The sequence below is a fragment of the Rana temporaria genome, chromosome 10 (assembly GCF_905171775.1).
Source record: "Rana temporaria chromosome 10, aRanTem1.1, whole genome shotgun sequence".
Classification (NCBI taxonomy): domain Eukaryota; kingdom Metazoa; phylum Chordata; class Amphibia; order Anura; family Ranidae; genus Rana; species Rana temporaria.
The window spans coordinates 112272794-112291862 of NC_053498.1; the positions used below are offsets into that span (position 1 = coordinate 112272794).

Here is a 19069-nt window from a genome sequence, read left to right on the forward strand (position 1 = left end):
GAATATATTAATAGCATAAATATGCACAAATATTGAGCCCAAATGGCTATAAGGTACGTTTATGCAGAGATGTGAAGGTGGCTTGCCTGCTGAGTGTTTCTGTCCACTCCCTCCTATGTACTTGTATAAAGATGGCCATAGACGATGCAATCTGATTGTATATTGTGTATGTAGTGAGAGGGGTGATCACTGAATGATTGCATTTCATTTAAAAAACTTGCAGCTGGAAGTGGGAGGGTGGATGATGCAGGGTGTGTATTAGTGAGGTCAGCTGGTCAACTTCTTCCTGTGTCATGACCTACAGTATGTAAGGAAGTAAGACAGAAGCAATAGATACATTTTGAATCATGGATGGAGGACAGTAAGGTACATGTCTGTAGATTTTATGGAAAGCTTTGATATTTTCTGCAAAAGAAGTACCAATCCTATATTGGTGCATAGGGGGTCTGGAATTTAGAAAAACAGGTGAACTTATCCTTTAAGTTGTTTTGCTGCAATATCAGATTTAACCACAAGATGGAGCCAGTGTTAAATATATTGTTTTTGCAGAATCTAGAAACTGTTCAATTTTAAAGTGGTAGTAAACTCACTTTTTTGACTTGTACCTACAGGAAAGCCTATAATAAAGCTTACCTGTAGGTAAGGTACATGCAAGGCACCAGAATCTACAAATTATCCTCCGGGTCCAGCCTCCACATCAGAATGGTACCAAGCACTGGGTTAAACCAGAGACTCCTAGAAGGTATGATCACACACCACCTTTTTCACCATAGTAATACACAGCCAGCTAATCAATAGTGTTGCTCACGAATATTCGTATTGTGAATATTCGTTACGAATATGGCATATTCGAATATTCGCGAATAACTCGAATTTCGCGGCCAAAATTCGCTATTCCGAATATTCATATTTTTTCAATTTTATTTTTAAAACAGATCACATCCTAGTCATCTCCATCGACGTCTAAAAGCATTGCTGGTATGATTAGAGACCCTGGGCCGAGTAGCTAAGCTGAGGCGATCTTTTTATGTTGCCGAATATTCGCAATATTTCTCCGCCCTTCTTTTGCATCAGAGCCAATCAGAGTTCTCCTACCACAGTTGTCATAGGAGAGAGTGGAGTTTTTCTGTGCGTTTTTCCAGTGTATCACATCTTCAAAGAATTTTACATCTTTTGTCCCGTGTCATCATCATTTGCATTTCACCTCTTTAATGAGAATAATAACTGTTTAACATAAAGACATTTAAGAGATGTCAACGTAAACGGTTTACTTGTCTTTTTTTTAACTCAACAGAATCAGGGGCCCCAGTGTGCGGTTGATCTTTACCTAACTCAATACAGGTCAGTCTAGAGGAGAGATCTGTATTTTCCAAATCTATGGTTATTCAATATTTATTAAACTAATCAATATACAAATTGGTCAAAGTAAACCCTCAAATCTATATAGTAATGTATTTATTTTATTAATACCTTGTTGTTAGTTGCAGGGTCCATTACGTAAAACCACACTTTTTCCAAAGGGCAGGTGAAATTGAATGTTTCAAAATTTCACAATCAATTTCGCATTCGCATTAGCGAAATTTTGCAAAAAATTTTGTTTTTATAAAATATCACGAATATTCGATTTTAGCGAATATTCGTCTATATATTCGTGATATATCGCGAAATCGAATATGGCGTATTCCGCTCAACACTACTAATCAAGCCAAGTTCTTTGCATGATGCGAGTTGGTCAAAAAGGACTTGAAAAGTTTAAATAACCACCCTGAAAGCTACAGAGCCTGGTGATTTTTTTTCCAAAACACTATTAGAGGCTTTAAGAGCAATAAAATAGTCCTGGACGGCTGCACACCGCTATAACACCTTTATTCGTGATTTAAAATCAGCCAGTCCATGTTGTACAGGGGTAGGGGCAAACAGTTTACGCGTTTCACTTAGACTGGTAATGCAGTATGCATTATGTTAGTGGTTATTCATTGGTTATTATTTTCATACAGTAACCAAAAAAAAAAAAAGAAGATAATGACATACAGTTGTGTTATAAATATTTTATTAAAACAGAAAAACTGTTTTTAAATTTTAAAAAAATAAAATACAGAAGATTTAGCATTTTTATAAATGTACAGTAGTTGTATTACAACTGAATTTCAAGCAAACAGCCTAATAAAGATGTTTGGGGTTATAATAAACACACTTAGTCACCTCATTATGATGCTGCAGCTGTCCTACATCAGCTCTAAAGACCGAAAGCTGAGCGATCACATGACCGATGACCCATTTCTCAGTCTGTTGAGAGCAGAGAGCGGTGACTGGTGGTCACTACTCTATGCTCTGTTCCTCCAGAGCTCATTGGAGTGGGAGAGGGGGCAGGGCCATCTGTCAATCAGGAAGCTGGGTGAATCCCAACAATATGGTTGGGGTCCTTCCAGAGGCAATGGAAAATGCAATGTTTTATTTTAGTTTTTAAATATTTCACGTACAATTGTTCAGTGTTCATATCTGGAAAAATCCAGTTTCCCACCAATTAATAAAACAAATATATACATAGTTATTACTATATGGTATAAAGGATCAAGCAAAAATAGAAGTCTACAAATTACAGGCTTGGATGTATTTATAGACAAAGAGGCAGATTTTTTTTTTTTTTTTACTGAATAATGCATGGCGCTTGTTTACGCACCTGTGCATAGGCACATTACAATTAATTGGCTGTATTTTAGCTCAGTAAAAAAAAAAGCTATACTGAGCTTTTGTAAACTGCAGTGTGCAAGAGGCATTAGGTACCTAACTTACATTCATACAAACTAGGGCCAATTTAGACATTAGCCAAATGAGCACCTTAGATTGTAAGCTCTTTGAATACAGGGACTGATGTGAATGTAAATTGCTGCATAAATTGACAGCCCTGTATAAGTATCCGTAAAATAAAATAAATTAATTGTAGTGTTGGAGGAAATCCATGCTGGCACAAGGAGAATATGCAAACTCTGTGCAGGTAGTGCAATGGATTGGATTCAAACTGATGACCCTAGTGGGGCAAGACTGAAGTGCCAAACACTTTGTGCTGCCCAGATTAGTTGTATTTTCAAGGTAATGTATTTCAGATAGGGATCCACAGATAAGCCATTTCATTTTTTTAGACTTGTGAGTGCATTTGATTAGCCTTTTTAAACCCCATTGACATTTACTGCTACACTATGTTGGTGCACTACATGCCTTTTGTATTTTGTGGGCAGAGTTAAAGTGATTCTAAAAGCTGAAGGTTTTTCACCTTTATGCATTCTTTGCATGAAGGTAAAAAACTTCTGAATGCTGCCCCCCTAATACTCACTGATCCAGCGATGTACATGAGAGCTTCAGCTGTTCTGGGTCTCTTTCTCCTCATTGGCTGAGCCATTGACTCCCACTGCTATCAATCACAGCCAGTGAGTCAATGAGAATAGATTAGGGGTGGGGGAAATCAATCGCTCTATGTGTCTCATGGACTAGTGCCCCCATTGAAAGCGATTAGGGGGAGGCACCAGGAGTGCCGGTGGAGGACCAGAGAAAAAGCGAAACGGCGCTACTTTGTGCAAAATCATTGCACAGAGCAGGTAAGTATAACATGTTTGTTATTTAAAAAACAAAAAAACCTTTAATAACACTTTAAATCTGAATTTTGTGGAAAATGAAAATCCTTCCTTGCAGTGGAGCGCCCCTACAGTGCAAAGGTTATACCATTGTTTATGCCAAGGTACTAGCAAACACAATTTTTTCCCCCGATTTGGACCCTGTCCTGCAGGTTTCCTCCAGGCTGTAAGACCAGCCAGTGTCCACAGCATCTTATACGATATGTTCCAATGGTCGCATGCCCTTCATTGGACTGGAGGATGCAGGGGATCAGACGAGTACAGTACAGCTGCTCAGTACCTCAGACATAAACAAGTATTTAGCCTGTGCAGTATAGTGCAACCCCAATGCAAGGAAAGGTTTTTGTTGTCCTTTGAGATAAGCTTTAGGAATACTTCACAACACTTTCAAAGAGAGAAAGAGAAGCTTTCTCAGAAGATTACATTTAGATTAGTACACAACATTGCTAGGGAAAGGTGGCCAGATGTATTGCAACACCTGTATGAAAGACATAAGCCCTTGATGGGTAGGGAGGTATCTCAAGGCTTTATTTTTACAAATTATTGGATTGCACCTTTGCATCATGAACACAATATAAATCCAAATGTTCTTTAGATAAATTGGGAATATATACAGTCTACCAGTTGGAGATAATGCACATGACCACAAAAAAACATTTTTTTCTATTTTTGTTTATGGATCTGAAGTCCGATGTATGTTTTTTTACGGCTCCATGCACACAGCTGTGCCAATATCAGTAAACTTGCGCTACATTCAGATCTGTAAAATCAAAATAGAAAATTCTGCATCCACGTTTCTGTGTATGGACTTTATTTTACACTTAATGCATGTAAACATTTGTGCTAAAGTGTGCATACATACAGCTCAACTGTACTCTATTGGTGTACAAGAGCAGAGTCCTAGCAAAGAATCCCACTAGGCGACAATAGCTGTCTGCAGCCTAGCAACAACGGCTGCCAGGCGTCTAATACTGCTTGTGTCTTAGCAACCAATAGGCTGTATTACACTTGTATGCATGAACACATTACACAAATGTTACATGAGCAGATAGGTTGGACAGCTTAAAAGACATGATATTGCTGCCAGCAAGATCCTGTGGATTGGATTGTAATTTGAATATAGCCGTAAAATCATTGATTTGTTTTCAATTCTGATTTAGGCCAGAAATCTGCTAGTGACCACAAAAAAAAAGAGCGTTTCCATCAAAGTGAAAAACATAGGTGCTAGATGATTTGGTGGTCCTCCACTTGTAGCAGGCTTGGTAGTGACAGTTGTGGCAGTTGTGCCATTTGTAGTACTTGTGGAATTTGCAGTACTTGTTGTGGTGTTTGTGGAACTTGCGGTACTTGTAAAACTTGTAGCGTTTGTGGAGCTTGTGGTATTTGAGGTACTTGGGGTACTTGTAGAACTTGTAGTGTTTGTGGAACTTGTGGTATTTGAGGTACTTGGGGTACTTGTAGAACTTGTAGTGTTTGTGGAACTTGTGGTATTTGAGGTACTTGGGGTACTTGTAGAACTTGTAGTGTTTGTGGAACTTGTGGTATTTGAGGTACTTGGGGTACTTGTAGAACTTGTAGTGTTTGTGGAACTTGTAGTATTTGAGGTACTTGGGGTACTTGTAGAACTTGTAGTGTTTGTGGAACTTGTAGTATTTGAGGTACTTGGGGTAGTTACAGTATTTGTATTGGTAGAAGCTGTAGATGTTACAGAAGCTGAAACAGAGAAAAAGTGAATTTACTTCATGGTGAAAATTAATTACTTTTGGTTAGCTAATATTTAAATATATTACATTTCAGCACAAAAAGTATTAAAGCCAAAATAAACAGATTTAACTGTTTCGCAAAAGAGTTACATTCAAGGCATATGTCTCTGGAGATAACTGTCTAGGTTGCCAATGTAATTATGTCAGCTCTGAACTAAACTTTCAAGCCCACAAATGGCTGGTGTCATAGCTGATGGCAACTGCAGATCCAAGACAAATGCCCGTACACAAGTGTGGGAACCGTCGGAAATCCCGAGGGGAAGCTGAGAACCTGCTCGGTCAGTCTTTCCCCCTACACACGAGAGGGTTTCCCGACAGGAAAACTGCTTTCGAGCCTTGGTCGGGAATCCTGGCTGTGGGTATGCTCCATCCCAGTTTTTCCCATTGGAAAATTGCCAAGTCCGCCGGTTTTGCTGGCGGGAAAAAAGAGAGCTGGTTCTCCTTTTTTGGCCGGCGTTTTTTGGGCAGTTTTCCCATTGGAAAAACTGCGAGGAGCATACACATGGCCGGGATTTTCGACCGAAAGCTCTCCTCGCAGTACGTGCGTACGAGGCATAAGATGGCAGCTTCCTTGGCTGTAAAGAATCAAAGGGTTTAGCTCCTCTTTAGGTCATCTATTTGGATTAAAGTCACATAACTCATTCCATTTCTTGCTTACATTTTAACACAGGAAGATATCAAGGAACTGCAGTGATGTTCCACGCAGCATTTTGGAGTTAAGTGCGTTCCGTTATGGTGCTAAAGAATCTCTAACCTGATATCTGCATTAGGCCAACAATCCGGAGGTCCATCTCATTTGCCTATACTGTATGCAGGGTTTAAGATGGATTCGGCTTTACGTAAGCAAAAAGCATACTATGTTCTCTATACTTTGTATAAGTTAGTGAAAGCCTGATTCGATTTCTTTAGGATGCAACTTGCGCCATTGCGATCCAGCTCCATGCTCCAGGGGGCCCATGCTGCTCCCCTGTACACCTGGATAGAAGAGCGGTGGGGGCGACAGAATGTAGAGGAACCATTATGTAGCTGCTGAATGGCCACTTCTCCTCCTTTCCCTCCTGCAGACATTCAGCAGCTGCAGGAGGAAAATGGAGGGCATCAGTTCCTTCACATGCAACTTCCACCACCTCCCTATCCCTGCCCTACTGCCCTGGGCTCCTGCGTGCTTCCCTGCCTCCACCCCCTCGTAGTGCTGCTTGGTTTCCCCCTTCCCCTCTCCTGTCAGCTGCTGCAGAGGATCTGTTAGGAATAGGATGGTGAGCGGGAAAGGAGCAGGTAAATGTGTCAAATAAGTGTAAACTGTTTACTATGCTTGTACAGAGCTATTCCTGTTCCTTAATTCTATGCAGCTGAGGCAGAGACTGATGAATCTGTCCCCTTCTGTGTCTCAAAAGTGAGACATCAGGGGGATTTTTAGACCCCTTATATTTCACTATAGCCCCCAATGGGGGGTCCAAATTTTTTTTGTAAAAGAATAAAATAAATAAAATGGTTAAAAAATATACAAAAATTAAACAAAAATAAAAAACTACTGACCAGTGGTGGAATTACCAGGGTGGCAAAGGTCATACATGCAACTGGGCTCTGGCATTATGCCACTGTGGGGGGACCCCAAGACATCAGGAAGGTGGCCCACTGCAGTCCATAATAAAGAGTCCCACGATGGGGGTAAAGGGCCCCAGGATCAGTGGAAAGGACAGAGATTGGGGGCCGGGGGGCCTGTAAGAGAACTACCAGAGCTGTCCCTGTGAACTCGCGGCAAATTTGGCGCCAAACGCCCTATTTAAAGGATGCACTGACTCCAGCCCAGTGCTGACGGATCTCAGCTATTCCGGTTCCTGTTTTCTGTGCCTGTTCCTGCGTTCCTGACTTCCTGTTACTGAACCTCGGCTTCCCTGACCTTGCTTTGGATTTGCTTATTCTCTGATTCCTGGTTTCTGATCTCGGCTTCCCTCGTGACCCTGCTTCCTGCCTGATGACTTTGTGCCTTGCTGCCCGCTCGTTGCTGAACCCGGCTTCCCATGTGACTACGCACCTGTCTCCTGTCTTGTTCCGCTGCACTTCCCGGGTACCTGCGACTTGGTCTCTGCGACCGGCTGCGACTGTCTGCTTCTCAAGATTCGCATCACCTGCTGGGGCCTTCTGGAATTACATCTGCAGGCACTCGTGTCTCCCCTGGCCCTTGGTTTCCCCTGTCTCCACTCTCAGTGGGACCGGGGCCGGAGATTCAAGAGAGGCTGACCTTGTCACTTCAGACTTCACCCAGGTACATGACAGGGCCATTCATGATTTCTTGTACTGGACCTTGAAGGTTCTAGTTAGGTGCCTAGGTGCAGCTTTCCAAACCCTTCAGCACTTCTGGTGCAGCTATATCCAAATTCACACATTCCCATTGGCCTATCACTATGACAGGCAGTTCTACAGGTCAATAGGAATGTGAAGGAAGTAAGAAGAGGTGGTTGGCCAGCTTTAACACTATCAGAAAGTGCACTATCAGGACAACCTGGGATTCAGCCATGATAGGATTGTTTTGTTGCAAGCACCTTTAGGTTCCTGTATGTTATACATGCCCCAGTTTGCATACCTGAGTCTCTTTAATTACATTTTGAAAGATAAAGACATATGGTAAAAAATCTCCCACCCAGGTTTCAGACACATTTAACAACCCAGGGATTTTTCCTTGCTAAGCTTTATTTTATACTGTACATATCCCCAATACAATTGTGGATAACATAACTAAAAGAGGAAACTTACCAACTGACACATTTGTGTATACTTGAAATGCTCCATTTGTGTCATTGATTAAAGCACTGAAAGAAAAAAAAATGTTAATAGTCAGTAAAATCTAATTATAATGACTCAGTGAGAAAAAAACACAGCTTCCTCTTAATTAATATTACTTCTGCCTTGTGTAGCAACCCCCCCCCCCCCCCCCCCCCCCCCCCAAGAGAGAATGCTAGGTACATTTAGTTTTTGGCTCTTTCTGCAATCAAGGGAGCAATGATTGTTTGTTCTTGCCTATTCAGGGTTTGACAGGTTGGGTGTTTGATTGCTTCCCTCTGCTTCTAGAAGAAGTTTCTGAAGTTTAGGAAGATAGAATTAAAATGGCCAGCCTGGATATTATTCAAGGCCTAGCCAATCCCTGGAAAAGTGCGTCCAGATGGTGATTTAAATAGTCTGGAACCCTGGAGAGGGTGTCTTTCCCCAGTAAGGAGAGTTCCAAGCCTCAAGGACTATTGCCCCTAAGGCATCCTGTGGACTGTGTTGGTGCTCTTTGAGGTCTCAGCAGTGGCAGAGATTGGACCTGGAAGTCATCTGAAACTGCAGAACCAAAGGCATCTGATCTAGAGCATGACTGTCCCACTCATTGGATTGTGTCCAGAGGAAGCTGGAAGGTGCACAGCTGTCCTGGAGACTTGTGGGTAATGACACCGAATTGATTCCTGGCGACTTTGAGCTTTGTGATATATAGGTGTCAGAGGTACAAATCCTGCACAATGATTTTTTATCTCTTTTGGTAAGCTGACAATGTCAACCACGTTTACAGTATGCGTATCAGCTGATGGTGTCTTGAAATGCCATCATAATCTTTGATACTGTGCCTTGTAACACCGCAAAAAAATTAACAACCTCTTTGAAACTCAGTGTAGCACTTGGTTGCTACTAGTAACTAACATCCACCATGTCACCCTGCTGCCAGACCTCCATCTATCACCTCAGAGACAATGAACAGTCATTTGCATTGTTTTGTTTTTGTTTATTGGGGGATATAACTTGGGATTGGGTTAGTATAAGGGGGATATGGGATGCCCATAAAACATGTTGCTTTGCCATCATATATAGTGAACATTGATGAAATGATTTAGCCTTGAATAACTGACGTACTTCTAAAGCCCTGTACACACGATCAGTCCATCGGTTAACCGATGAAGCTGACTGATGGTCTGATGTGCCTACACACCATAGGTTAACTAACCGATCGGGTCAGAACGCGGTGACGTAAAACACAACGGCGTGCAGAAAAAAACTAAGCTCAATGCTTCCAAGCATGCGTCGACTTGATTCTGAGCATGCGTGGATTTTTAACCAATGCTTTTGCATACTAACCGTCGGTTTTGACCTATCGGTTAGGCATCCATCGGTTAAATTTTAAAGCAAGTTCTCTTTTTTTTGACCGAAGGATAACTGACCGATGGGGCCCACACACCATCGGTTTGGACCGATAAAACGGTCCTTCAGTTCGTTTCCATCTGTTTTGATCGACCGTGTGTACGCGGCCTAACATTTACAGTCTCTTTCCCTGCATTTCACCATGCAGACTATTGCTCCTCCTCCTCCTCTGCACTAGCTCCTGCAGACCGTTACTTCCAGGACTTCTCTCCTCCTGCACATAACTTCCAATGTAGAACTACTGCATCACTGTAAAACTATTAGATCATGTCCCATCATCTTCATTATGACAAAAAGGAATCACTCTGTATAATCCCAACTTGCTGGTAGTGTTGCTCACGAATATTCGCATTGCGAATATTCGACTGGAATATAGCATATTCGAGAAATCGCGCTATATTTCGAATTTCGCGGTGAATATTCGCAATTCCGAATATTCGCATTTTTTCAATTTGATTTTTAAAACAGATCACATCCTATCGACGTCTAAAAGCATTGCTGGTATGATTAGAGACCCTGGGCCGAGTAGCTAAGCTGAGGCGATCCTATTATGTTGCCAAATTGAAAAAAAAAAAATTGCGATTTTTCGCTATTGCGAATGCGAAAATGATTGCGAATTTTCGATAACTGTGGTAGGAGAACTCTGATTGTCTCTGATGCAAAAGGGGGGGGCTTTGTGTATGTGTATGTGTATGTTATGAATATTTGTATGTTTGATATTATTATTTTTTGTAAGAAGGAAAAAATTGCGCATACCTTAAAAAAGGGGAGAATACAGCAGCAACTCAAAAATGTTATACAACATAAATTAATACAAGACAGAAAATGGAGTCGCTCTACAAGAATAAAAAATATGTCTAGTGACAAGACATGTGGGCAAATTATAAAATAAGCAAGCGCAAATAACTTGTGAAATACACAGTGAAACAAATATATAAAGAAATATAGTCCCAATAATAGAAAAATAATCTTTCATAAAAATGTCTTTGATATGTGAAGTGAAAAAAAGTCCAAAGCATGCAGCATGAACGTGTTCAATCTTTAAGGTGTTTGATTGACAAACGGCTGTGACAGATGGATAGAGTAAAGAATCACCACCAATGCAAAACACTTTTTATTTTCTATTGTAAAATATCAAGAATATTCTGAGCCAATCAGAGTGCTCCTTCCGCATTTGCCGAATATTCGCAATTATTTTGTATTGTAAAATATCAAGAATATTCTGAGCCAATCAGAGTGCTCCTTCTGCATTTGCCGAATATTCGCAATTATTTTGTATTGTAAAATATCAAGAATATTCTGAGCCAATCAGAGTGCTCCTTCTGCATTTGCCGAATATTCGCAATTATTTTGTATTGTAAAATATCAAGAATATTCTGAGCCAATCAGAGTGCTCCTTCCGCATTTGCCGAATATTCGCAATTATTTTGTATTGTAAAATATCACGAATATTCTGAGCCAATCAGAGTGCTCCTACAGCATTTCTCGAAATTGCGCAATAAATATCGCATTCGCATGTTGCGATATTTCGATAAAATATCACGAATATTCTGAGCCAATCAGAGCGCTCCTCCAGCATTTCTCGAAATTGCGCAATAAATATCGCATTCGCATGTTGCGATATTTCGATAAAATATCACGAATATTCTGAGCCAATCAGAGTGCTCCTACCGCAGTTATCAAAAAATCGCAATTATTTTCGCATTCGCAATAGCGAAAAATCGCAATCATTTACTTTCGATAAAATATCACGAATATTCGAATTTAGCGAATATATCTCGAATATTCGAATATATATTCGAGATATATCGCGAAATCGAATATGGCATATTCTGCTCAACACTACTTGCTGGCTGTAGTTGCTGCATGATTACTAGGCCAGAGGTCTGCAGTACCTCTCCCCAGAGGCCTAGTGATTTAACAGCTTGTACTGACTGGTGGACAACTGATCCCAACTAGCCCGACTTGCAAATCCTGCACCCTCAGGTTACATCAATTTGGCACAATTCCCCACAGTCTCTCCTCTGTTCCGGGACTCCTCATCAATGACCGTGTAAAGATGAGGACTTTATCCATGACCGGGTAAGTATGAAGTTCCCTCCCAGACTTCCTGGCATGCCTCTGCACCCAGCACTCCACTGTGGTACACTCACTGACCTTTGCAAAGTGCAGTAAGCACATCTGAATGTAGCCCACTATAGTATGACTTATGCAACTATGAAATGTAAACTGTACTTTTTGTGGCAAACCACACTTATTACAAATCACTTACCTAAATTTGACGGAAGCAGAGTTTAGCAATATTGGTGATGTCCAATTTGCTGTAAATGAGGTGTCATTAGATGAGAAATTACCCCAAATGCCTCCAGTACAAGTTACAAAGCCATTTGGTAATGATGACCAGGTGCCCACAGGGGTATTGTTTGATAGAACTTGTAAGAGCACTGTGCCATTTGTGAGGTTAGTTGATGTAAAGTGTACTGTGGATGAAGCACAAAGAAAACATTCTAAGTCAGATATATATGCTATAATACTGTATATGCAACAGATTATTATGATTTTGTCCCCAGCACAGACTCCAATGTGAAATGTAGACCACTCATACATTTTTGATCATACATACGTATATGTAAGATCAGTACAAATCCCAATGTGCTGCAGTCTTTATTACCCTGATGCCAGGTAATAGTACCAGGTACCAGGTCATCTTCATTCCCATACCCATCTTTAGAGTAAAATTGAATGTTCCTACGACATTTCAGAACTCTCTTGTGACTAAACTTTGCTTGAGAAACTACAACAGCACTCCATTAGATCACAGGATGATCAATTATGGGCAGCACAGTGGTGTAGGTCGCTGGTTCAAATCCCAACCATGACACCACCTGCCTGCAGTTTGCATGTTCCCCCCTGCCTGTGTGGGTTTCCTTTGGGTACTCCGGTTTCATCCCACACTCTAAAGACATGCTGGTAAGTTAATTGGCCTTAGTATATGTCCAGCGTGTCAAGATCCTACGGGGCAAATGACCGCGCGATATCAAGATGCAACTCAACTCAATTATGTTTTCTGAGACTGAACCAGCCACTCAGAGCAGATCCAAGAACTGAGCAATCATCAGTCTTTGATTGCTTGGTTCTCTGACCTACCTACAACTCGTAATTACGAACAGGGAGACAACAAGAAGTGAGTGAAAATCTACCCTTATCCCGCGTACACATGATCGGAATTTCTGACTACAAATGTTCATTGTGAGCTCTTGGTCGAATATTCCGAATGTATGTATAATCCATCAGACATTTGCTGTCGGAATTTAGGACAACAAATGTTTGAGAGCTGGTTCTCAATTTTTGCGAAAAACAAAAGTTCTTGTCGGAAATTCTGATCATGTGTATGTACAGTAATTCCGACGCAAAAAAATCCACACATGGTTGGAATCAAGCAGAAGAGCCGCACTGCCTATTGAACTTAATTTTTCTCGGCTTGTCGTAGTGTTGTACGTCACTGCGTTCTTGACGTTTAGAATTTCCGACAACATTTGTGTGACCGTGTGTATGCAACACAAGTTTGAGCCAGCATTCCGTCAGAAAAAAATCCACGGTTTTGTTGTCGGAATGTCCGATCGTGTGTACACGGCATAAGGAAGGAAAATTCACTCCTATAAGAGTTATCATGGGAAAAAGGTGTCTCCACTGAAGCTTTATCACCATTCCTTGTTTCCACAACACCCTAACATTTCAAAGTGTCACAGGGACAGAAAGTGAGGTGAAATCTTCTGAACAGGAGTACAGACAGCAAAACAAACATTACAGGGGCGTTAACGCTTCCTTATGCTGCCAAAAAATATATATATATATATATACATTTTTTGGGCTGGAGTTATACTTAAAAAATGTACCTGTTTTAACTCACATACAAATTCAAATTAAGAACAAACTTAGAGAACGTATCTTGTTTGTAACCTGGGGACTGCATGTATCTATAGAATTCATTTTTAAAGGAACAGTTCCAATATTTTTTTTACCCCCAAGGCTTTGTTAAAGTGGAGGTTCACCCAAAAAACAAGTATATAACATTACATTCTGTATACCTCAAACATGTACAGTATGCTGGTTTTTTTTTAGGGGGGGGGGTGTACATATGGTATTATCGCTATTTTTCACATGGCTTCCGGGTACTAGCTCCCGCGGGAGTAGGCGTTCCTATGCAGTGGCGCAATGTCCTCTGGGACTTCGCCCAGATAATTGACGTGCCTGTCCCCCAGTTGGGCTAGTTACGGAAACTCGTAACGTGCCTTATCCGCTGGGGGGAAGTTTTTGTCAGGCACGTCAATCATCTGGGCGAAGTCCCAGAGGACATTGCGCCACTGCATAGGAACGCCTACTCCCTTGAGAGCTAGTACCCGGAAGCCAGGTGAAAAATAGCGATAATACCATATGTATACCCCCCCCAAAAAAAACAGCATACTGTACATGTTTGAGGTATACAGAATGTAATGTTATATACTTGTTTTTTGGGTGAACCTCCGCTTTAACAAATATGCAGTACATGCTGAAGTTATTTCAATCTATTCAAGCATAGTTTTTTTTTCCTTTATTTTACATATACATTTTAGACCCGTACTCACATTTGCATTTTATATTACCATATGTTTTCTACTCTAATAGCCACCAAATATGTATTCAAGAATCTAAGGCCTCGTACACACGGACGGACAGTCCGCTAAAAACGGTTCGCCAGACCGTTTTCAGCGGACATGTCCGCCCGGAGATTTCTGTCTGATGGTTGTACACACCATCAGACAGAAATCCGCGGCGTCGATGACGCGGCGACGTGGGCGGCCCTGGAAGTTCAAAGCTTCCACACATGCGTCAAATCAGTACAACGCATGCGAGGGATGGCAGCCGATCGGACGTGTCCGGTGAGTCTGTACAGACGACGGAACACGTCCGACGGACAGGTTTACAGCGGACAGATTTCTTAGCATGCTAAGAAATTTTTGTCCGCTGGAAACTGTCTGATCCGCCGGACAATTGTCCGGTCGGGCCTACACACGACCGAACATGTCTGCTGAAACTGGTCCTGTTGACGCCTATATAAGACACAGTTTTAACAAATATTTCAAAAAAGTTCTTCATCCAAGCTTGTTTTAAAAAATGTTTTGCAATCATTATATACATTTCTTCATCATACAACAGCACTAAGGACCCAAGATTATATGTCAGACTTTGACCTTTCAATCAATGACCTTTCTGTAATGTTCTATGTGGGATGCAATTTTAACAAGCCTTTCTATTCAAGCGATATCACAAGCAGAGTCATCTAAAATATATTTCCATACAAAGATCCATTTCAGCCTGTGTCTGGCTATTACATAGCCTGACACAACCAAACAACTAAGGGGGTGTCACCAAAGGCAGCCATTATATTTTTTCAAGAACAGGTTTTCCGGGCTCACTTCCACCCTGTCCACCTTTCAGCGATCTTTGAAAAAAAATGTATTCAGGGAAGCCTTCCCCATCTCCACCTAAGAACTTTACTTGAGTCACCACCATCAAATCATCACCTTCAGCTATTACCTTTTCTACCACCTCCCCCTTCCTTTAGTTTGTAATCTCTATTAAAAGGACCCTCCTATTCCTTTTGTATTGCTCTGTATTGTAATTTTACTGCCCTCTTTCATATTGTAAACTTTTGGCGCTAAAAAAATCCTATATAATATAAAAAATAATTTATCACATTCAAAAAAATCAATGGACATTTGCTAAGATTTAAAGAACAAACAATCAATGAAGTATCACTTACCTGTGTAAACAAAGTCACTGGTAATACTACTTGCTGAGACATTCACTGTATAGCCACTGGTAGGGATATCAATGCCACCTATCTCAGGGCAGGCAGACAGTGCATTAGCCAATGTGACAATGGCACATAGAAGCAGGAGAGCGGTAGATCTTATAAATGACATTCTGTAACTTGAATGGATCTTCAGAATCTGTATTAATTTCCCTTCTCATCCTCTTTTTATAGCCAGCTGTTACAGAGATGCAAATGAACAAGGCAGGGCCAGAAGTATAGATTATTCCTGTTCTGCCCCTTTTCTTGCTGGTTACGACATCATTTATCATACCACGATAATTAAAGCAAATTATTTGACTTTAAATTAGAAAAGAACCTGAAATGCAAGGGAAATTACCTTGTGCAATACATCACATGTCATATTTTACTAGCTTGAAAAATATTTCACAGTAAAGCGAAACTTGAAACACAATAGCAAAATTGAATACACCAGGCATCTAATTTCACCAACATCTAACAAAGAAATTTTTCATAAGGTAGCAGCATTATACTTCTTCAGAATGCTGGCTACTTACAGTAAGGTTACTATATTTTCAAAATTATATTTGGGGACACCCTACTGACCATGTCCATGTCCACTTCTAACCATGGCTACAAAGCTGCAGCCTCATACATAGAGCTCTACAGTGTCCGGCTCCCGGGGAAGAACCAAAAGATGCCCATTTACCAGGAAAAGGCCCCTTGTAATGGGAACTGTCCATCAAAAAAGGGGTAAATGGTAGATTATCTTTCGACTTTCGACTGGCATATAGTAGTTTTTTTTTGTACTCTAAAATCACCTTTCACATTGAACACATTTCACAAAATGTAAAACATTTTGCACAAATCCCACAACTTTGCTGAAATTACAAGGAAATACAAACTCTCAGTTTTGCTCATCCCTACCTCATGTTGATTGATTATACACTAGATGACACGGGGAAAAGGAAAAAAAAAATCTGATAAATGATAGAATACATACCGAAACTGAACCTTTCTATCCTCTAAGCATGTATATTACACTGCACATACATATGTTACAAGATAATAATAGTCACATTTTTACATAATGGACTCCAATGCATTTCAACTTTAAAGTCTTATTTAAGGGAATGTAGGTTGGTTTGAAAGGAAAATACATATATAAAAAAAAATTGTTCATGACTATTAAACACTAATCACTTGTTGATTGTTACCAAAAAGAGCCACAATGTGGAGGGAGGGATTGAAGAGTCAAAAACACATACAATCCACAAAATCATCCAGGTCACATGATAATACTTTGGAGAGCCCCAACTAAGATCTATGGTCTAAAACATAATAATAATCAATTATAAACAGATACCTCACAACGATTAAACAGAATAGCCAGTATCGTATTCAATAAATATGAGTTATTGCCCAAATATCAAGTAGATACAAATTAATAAAATTGGCTCAAAAGTATGCCAAAGTTAGGGGTATCCCACAAGAATGGATATACTTTTAAATATCAAAGATAAATGATCATAAAGATGATATTCACATTTCTACATCGTTTGCGTAAGTCGTCTGTAAATGGGGCTGGACATAATTTACGTTCACGTCGAAACCAATACGTCCTTGCGGCGTACTTTGGAGCAATGCACACTGGGATATGCACACGGACAGCGTGTACATCGATTGACGACGACGTCAATCACATCGGGTCACGAGTAATTAACATAAAACATGCCCCCCCATCCTCATTTGAATTAGGCGCGCTTACGCTGGCCGCATTTACGCTACGCCGCTGTAAGTTAGGAGGCAAGTACTTTGTGAATACAGTACTTGCCTCTCTGACTTAAGGCAGCGTAGCGTAAATACAATACACTACGCCGCCTTAAAGTTGCGGCGGCGTCTCTGAATCTAGATAATAATCTAGGATAAAGCAAGGAGCCTAAAATTATCTTACAAAAGAAAAACCTCTTCTTTAGACAGTGAACTTAGTTTAACCTCTTTAAAAAAAAAGAAAACCAAAATGGCGTTGGTCATGTTCATAGCATAAAAATATACAATATACAGGCCTTATATATACACTCTTTTAACCCCAACATTCCTGTCAACACATTGGATTTTTAAATGTATAACTGTCAAAATTTGACTGTTGTTATCTTGTAACATAAATTTGCGGGGTGATTTTGATCTAATAATATGTATTGAGTTTATTACAGTCATACAATATTTTAAGCTGAAATAGTTTTTTGGGGGATTTTTTTAATAATTTTCCAATACAATTGTTGATTTTAATACTAATGTTTTTGTTGCCTAAAAAATCCCAGTCCTGTTTTTTTTTTTTTGTAATCTTTCTTTAACTGGGCATTTACTGTAGCATCTTTTAAGTCCAGTGTGCATTAGGCCTTACAGTAAGTCCCAATCTGAGATGATAAATGATCTATCATTACTTTAGCTTCAACAGGCTTCTGGAGGAGGAGGGCAGGATGCAACCGTGGAAGTGACGTACCTTGGACATAGGATGGAGGTCCCGAAGAATAAAAGAAAAAAGGTACCTAATTTTTTTTTTAAAACAAGCAAACACGAGGGGGTGGAGGGGGTGGGGTGGTCAATTGTTTGAGACCGAGTTGTCTTTTTACCTAGAACTCCACTTTCACAACTACAAATTGGTTTAATTCTGAATAGCAGGGCTGTAGTAGAAGGTGTTTCCTTTTCTGCATAGCATGGAACCCATTCTGTGGTTGCAATTTATTATTTCAGCCTTCAGGCCGAATTTTTCTTTTTACATTGAACAAAAAGTGGTACCTTTTGACTTTTCTGGGTTTATTTTTAGTTTGTAAAACCTTTGTCAGTAAAATTCTATTACAAATTAAAAAAACTTGCATAGCTACATTTCAAAGGTGAAACAAAGTGATGCTCACAACTTTAATTCCAAGAGCCCCTATCCATAAGTGTTTTGTAGTGTTTTACTTCACTATATCCAACATGCAGAACCCCATTGTTTGTAATTGCGCCTGTTCACATTCCAACGCTCAGTCACGTATACGCTTGCCACTCTACGCTTAAATATGCACAATATGTGAGCTATTTTTTTTTGTGTGTAATAAAGCATTCTTTGCCTTTTAGACTTCACAGGGAGCACTTGTAACTGCGCGATATGAGATTGCATGCATGTTTGCCCCTTAAAAACATCTGAAGCTTGACACGTGTACATAAATTATAAACAGAAAACTATACAGTGTAGCACAACCAGTCAGGTCACAGCAAGCAGTGGTTCCCTTTAAGGCACTCAATAGTGGGAGAATTGAGTCCTTAATCCTCAGAATCTCCTCTCAGTGTCAACTTTCAAAAGAGCCGATACATATGTAGAGATGGAAATAAAATACAGCCAATCTAGTGCTCTCTGCATCAAATGTTTATTGGACTAAAAATCATAGAAATCTACTCACATAAAAAGTGTGCTAGCTGTATTCACATATATATTATATATCATACATCTATGACAGATAGAGCTGGCCACGAGATGACTTATGCTCCAAGCTCCGCTCCCTATACACGTTTCGTCCGAGGGGTGTGGACTTCATTATTAGGAATGAAGCCACGCCACATCATCTCTCATTATATGCCTTCCGGCTTCACAGCTGATATTCAGGCTAATTAACCTAACAACAAGTGGTCACACTCCAGGTCTACTCAAT

The 19069-nt window shown here is 40.3% G+C and overlaps 1 protein-coding gene across 1 annotated transcript; it reads right to left on the reverse strand.

The window, feature by feature from the left end:
- Nucleotides 1–3579: 3579 nt before the first annotated feature.
- Nucleotides 3580–15566, reverse strand: LOC120915464 (cell wall protein DAN4-like). The gene is made up of 4 exons (XM_040326001.1): nt 15366–15566; nt 11835–12042; nt 8147–8202; nt 3580–5342 (listed from the first exon to the last, which is right to left on the reverse strand). The coding sequence occupies exons 1-4, from the start codon at nt 15526–15528 to the stop codon at nt 4786–4788; spliced, it is 984 nt and encodes a 327-aa protein (XP_040181935.1). The 5' UTR covers nt 15529–15566; the 3' UTR covers nt 3580–4785.
- Nucleotides 15567–19069: the final 3503 nt, after the last annotated feature.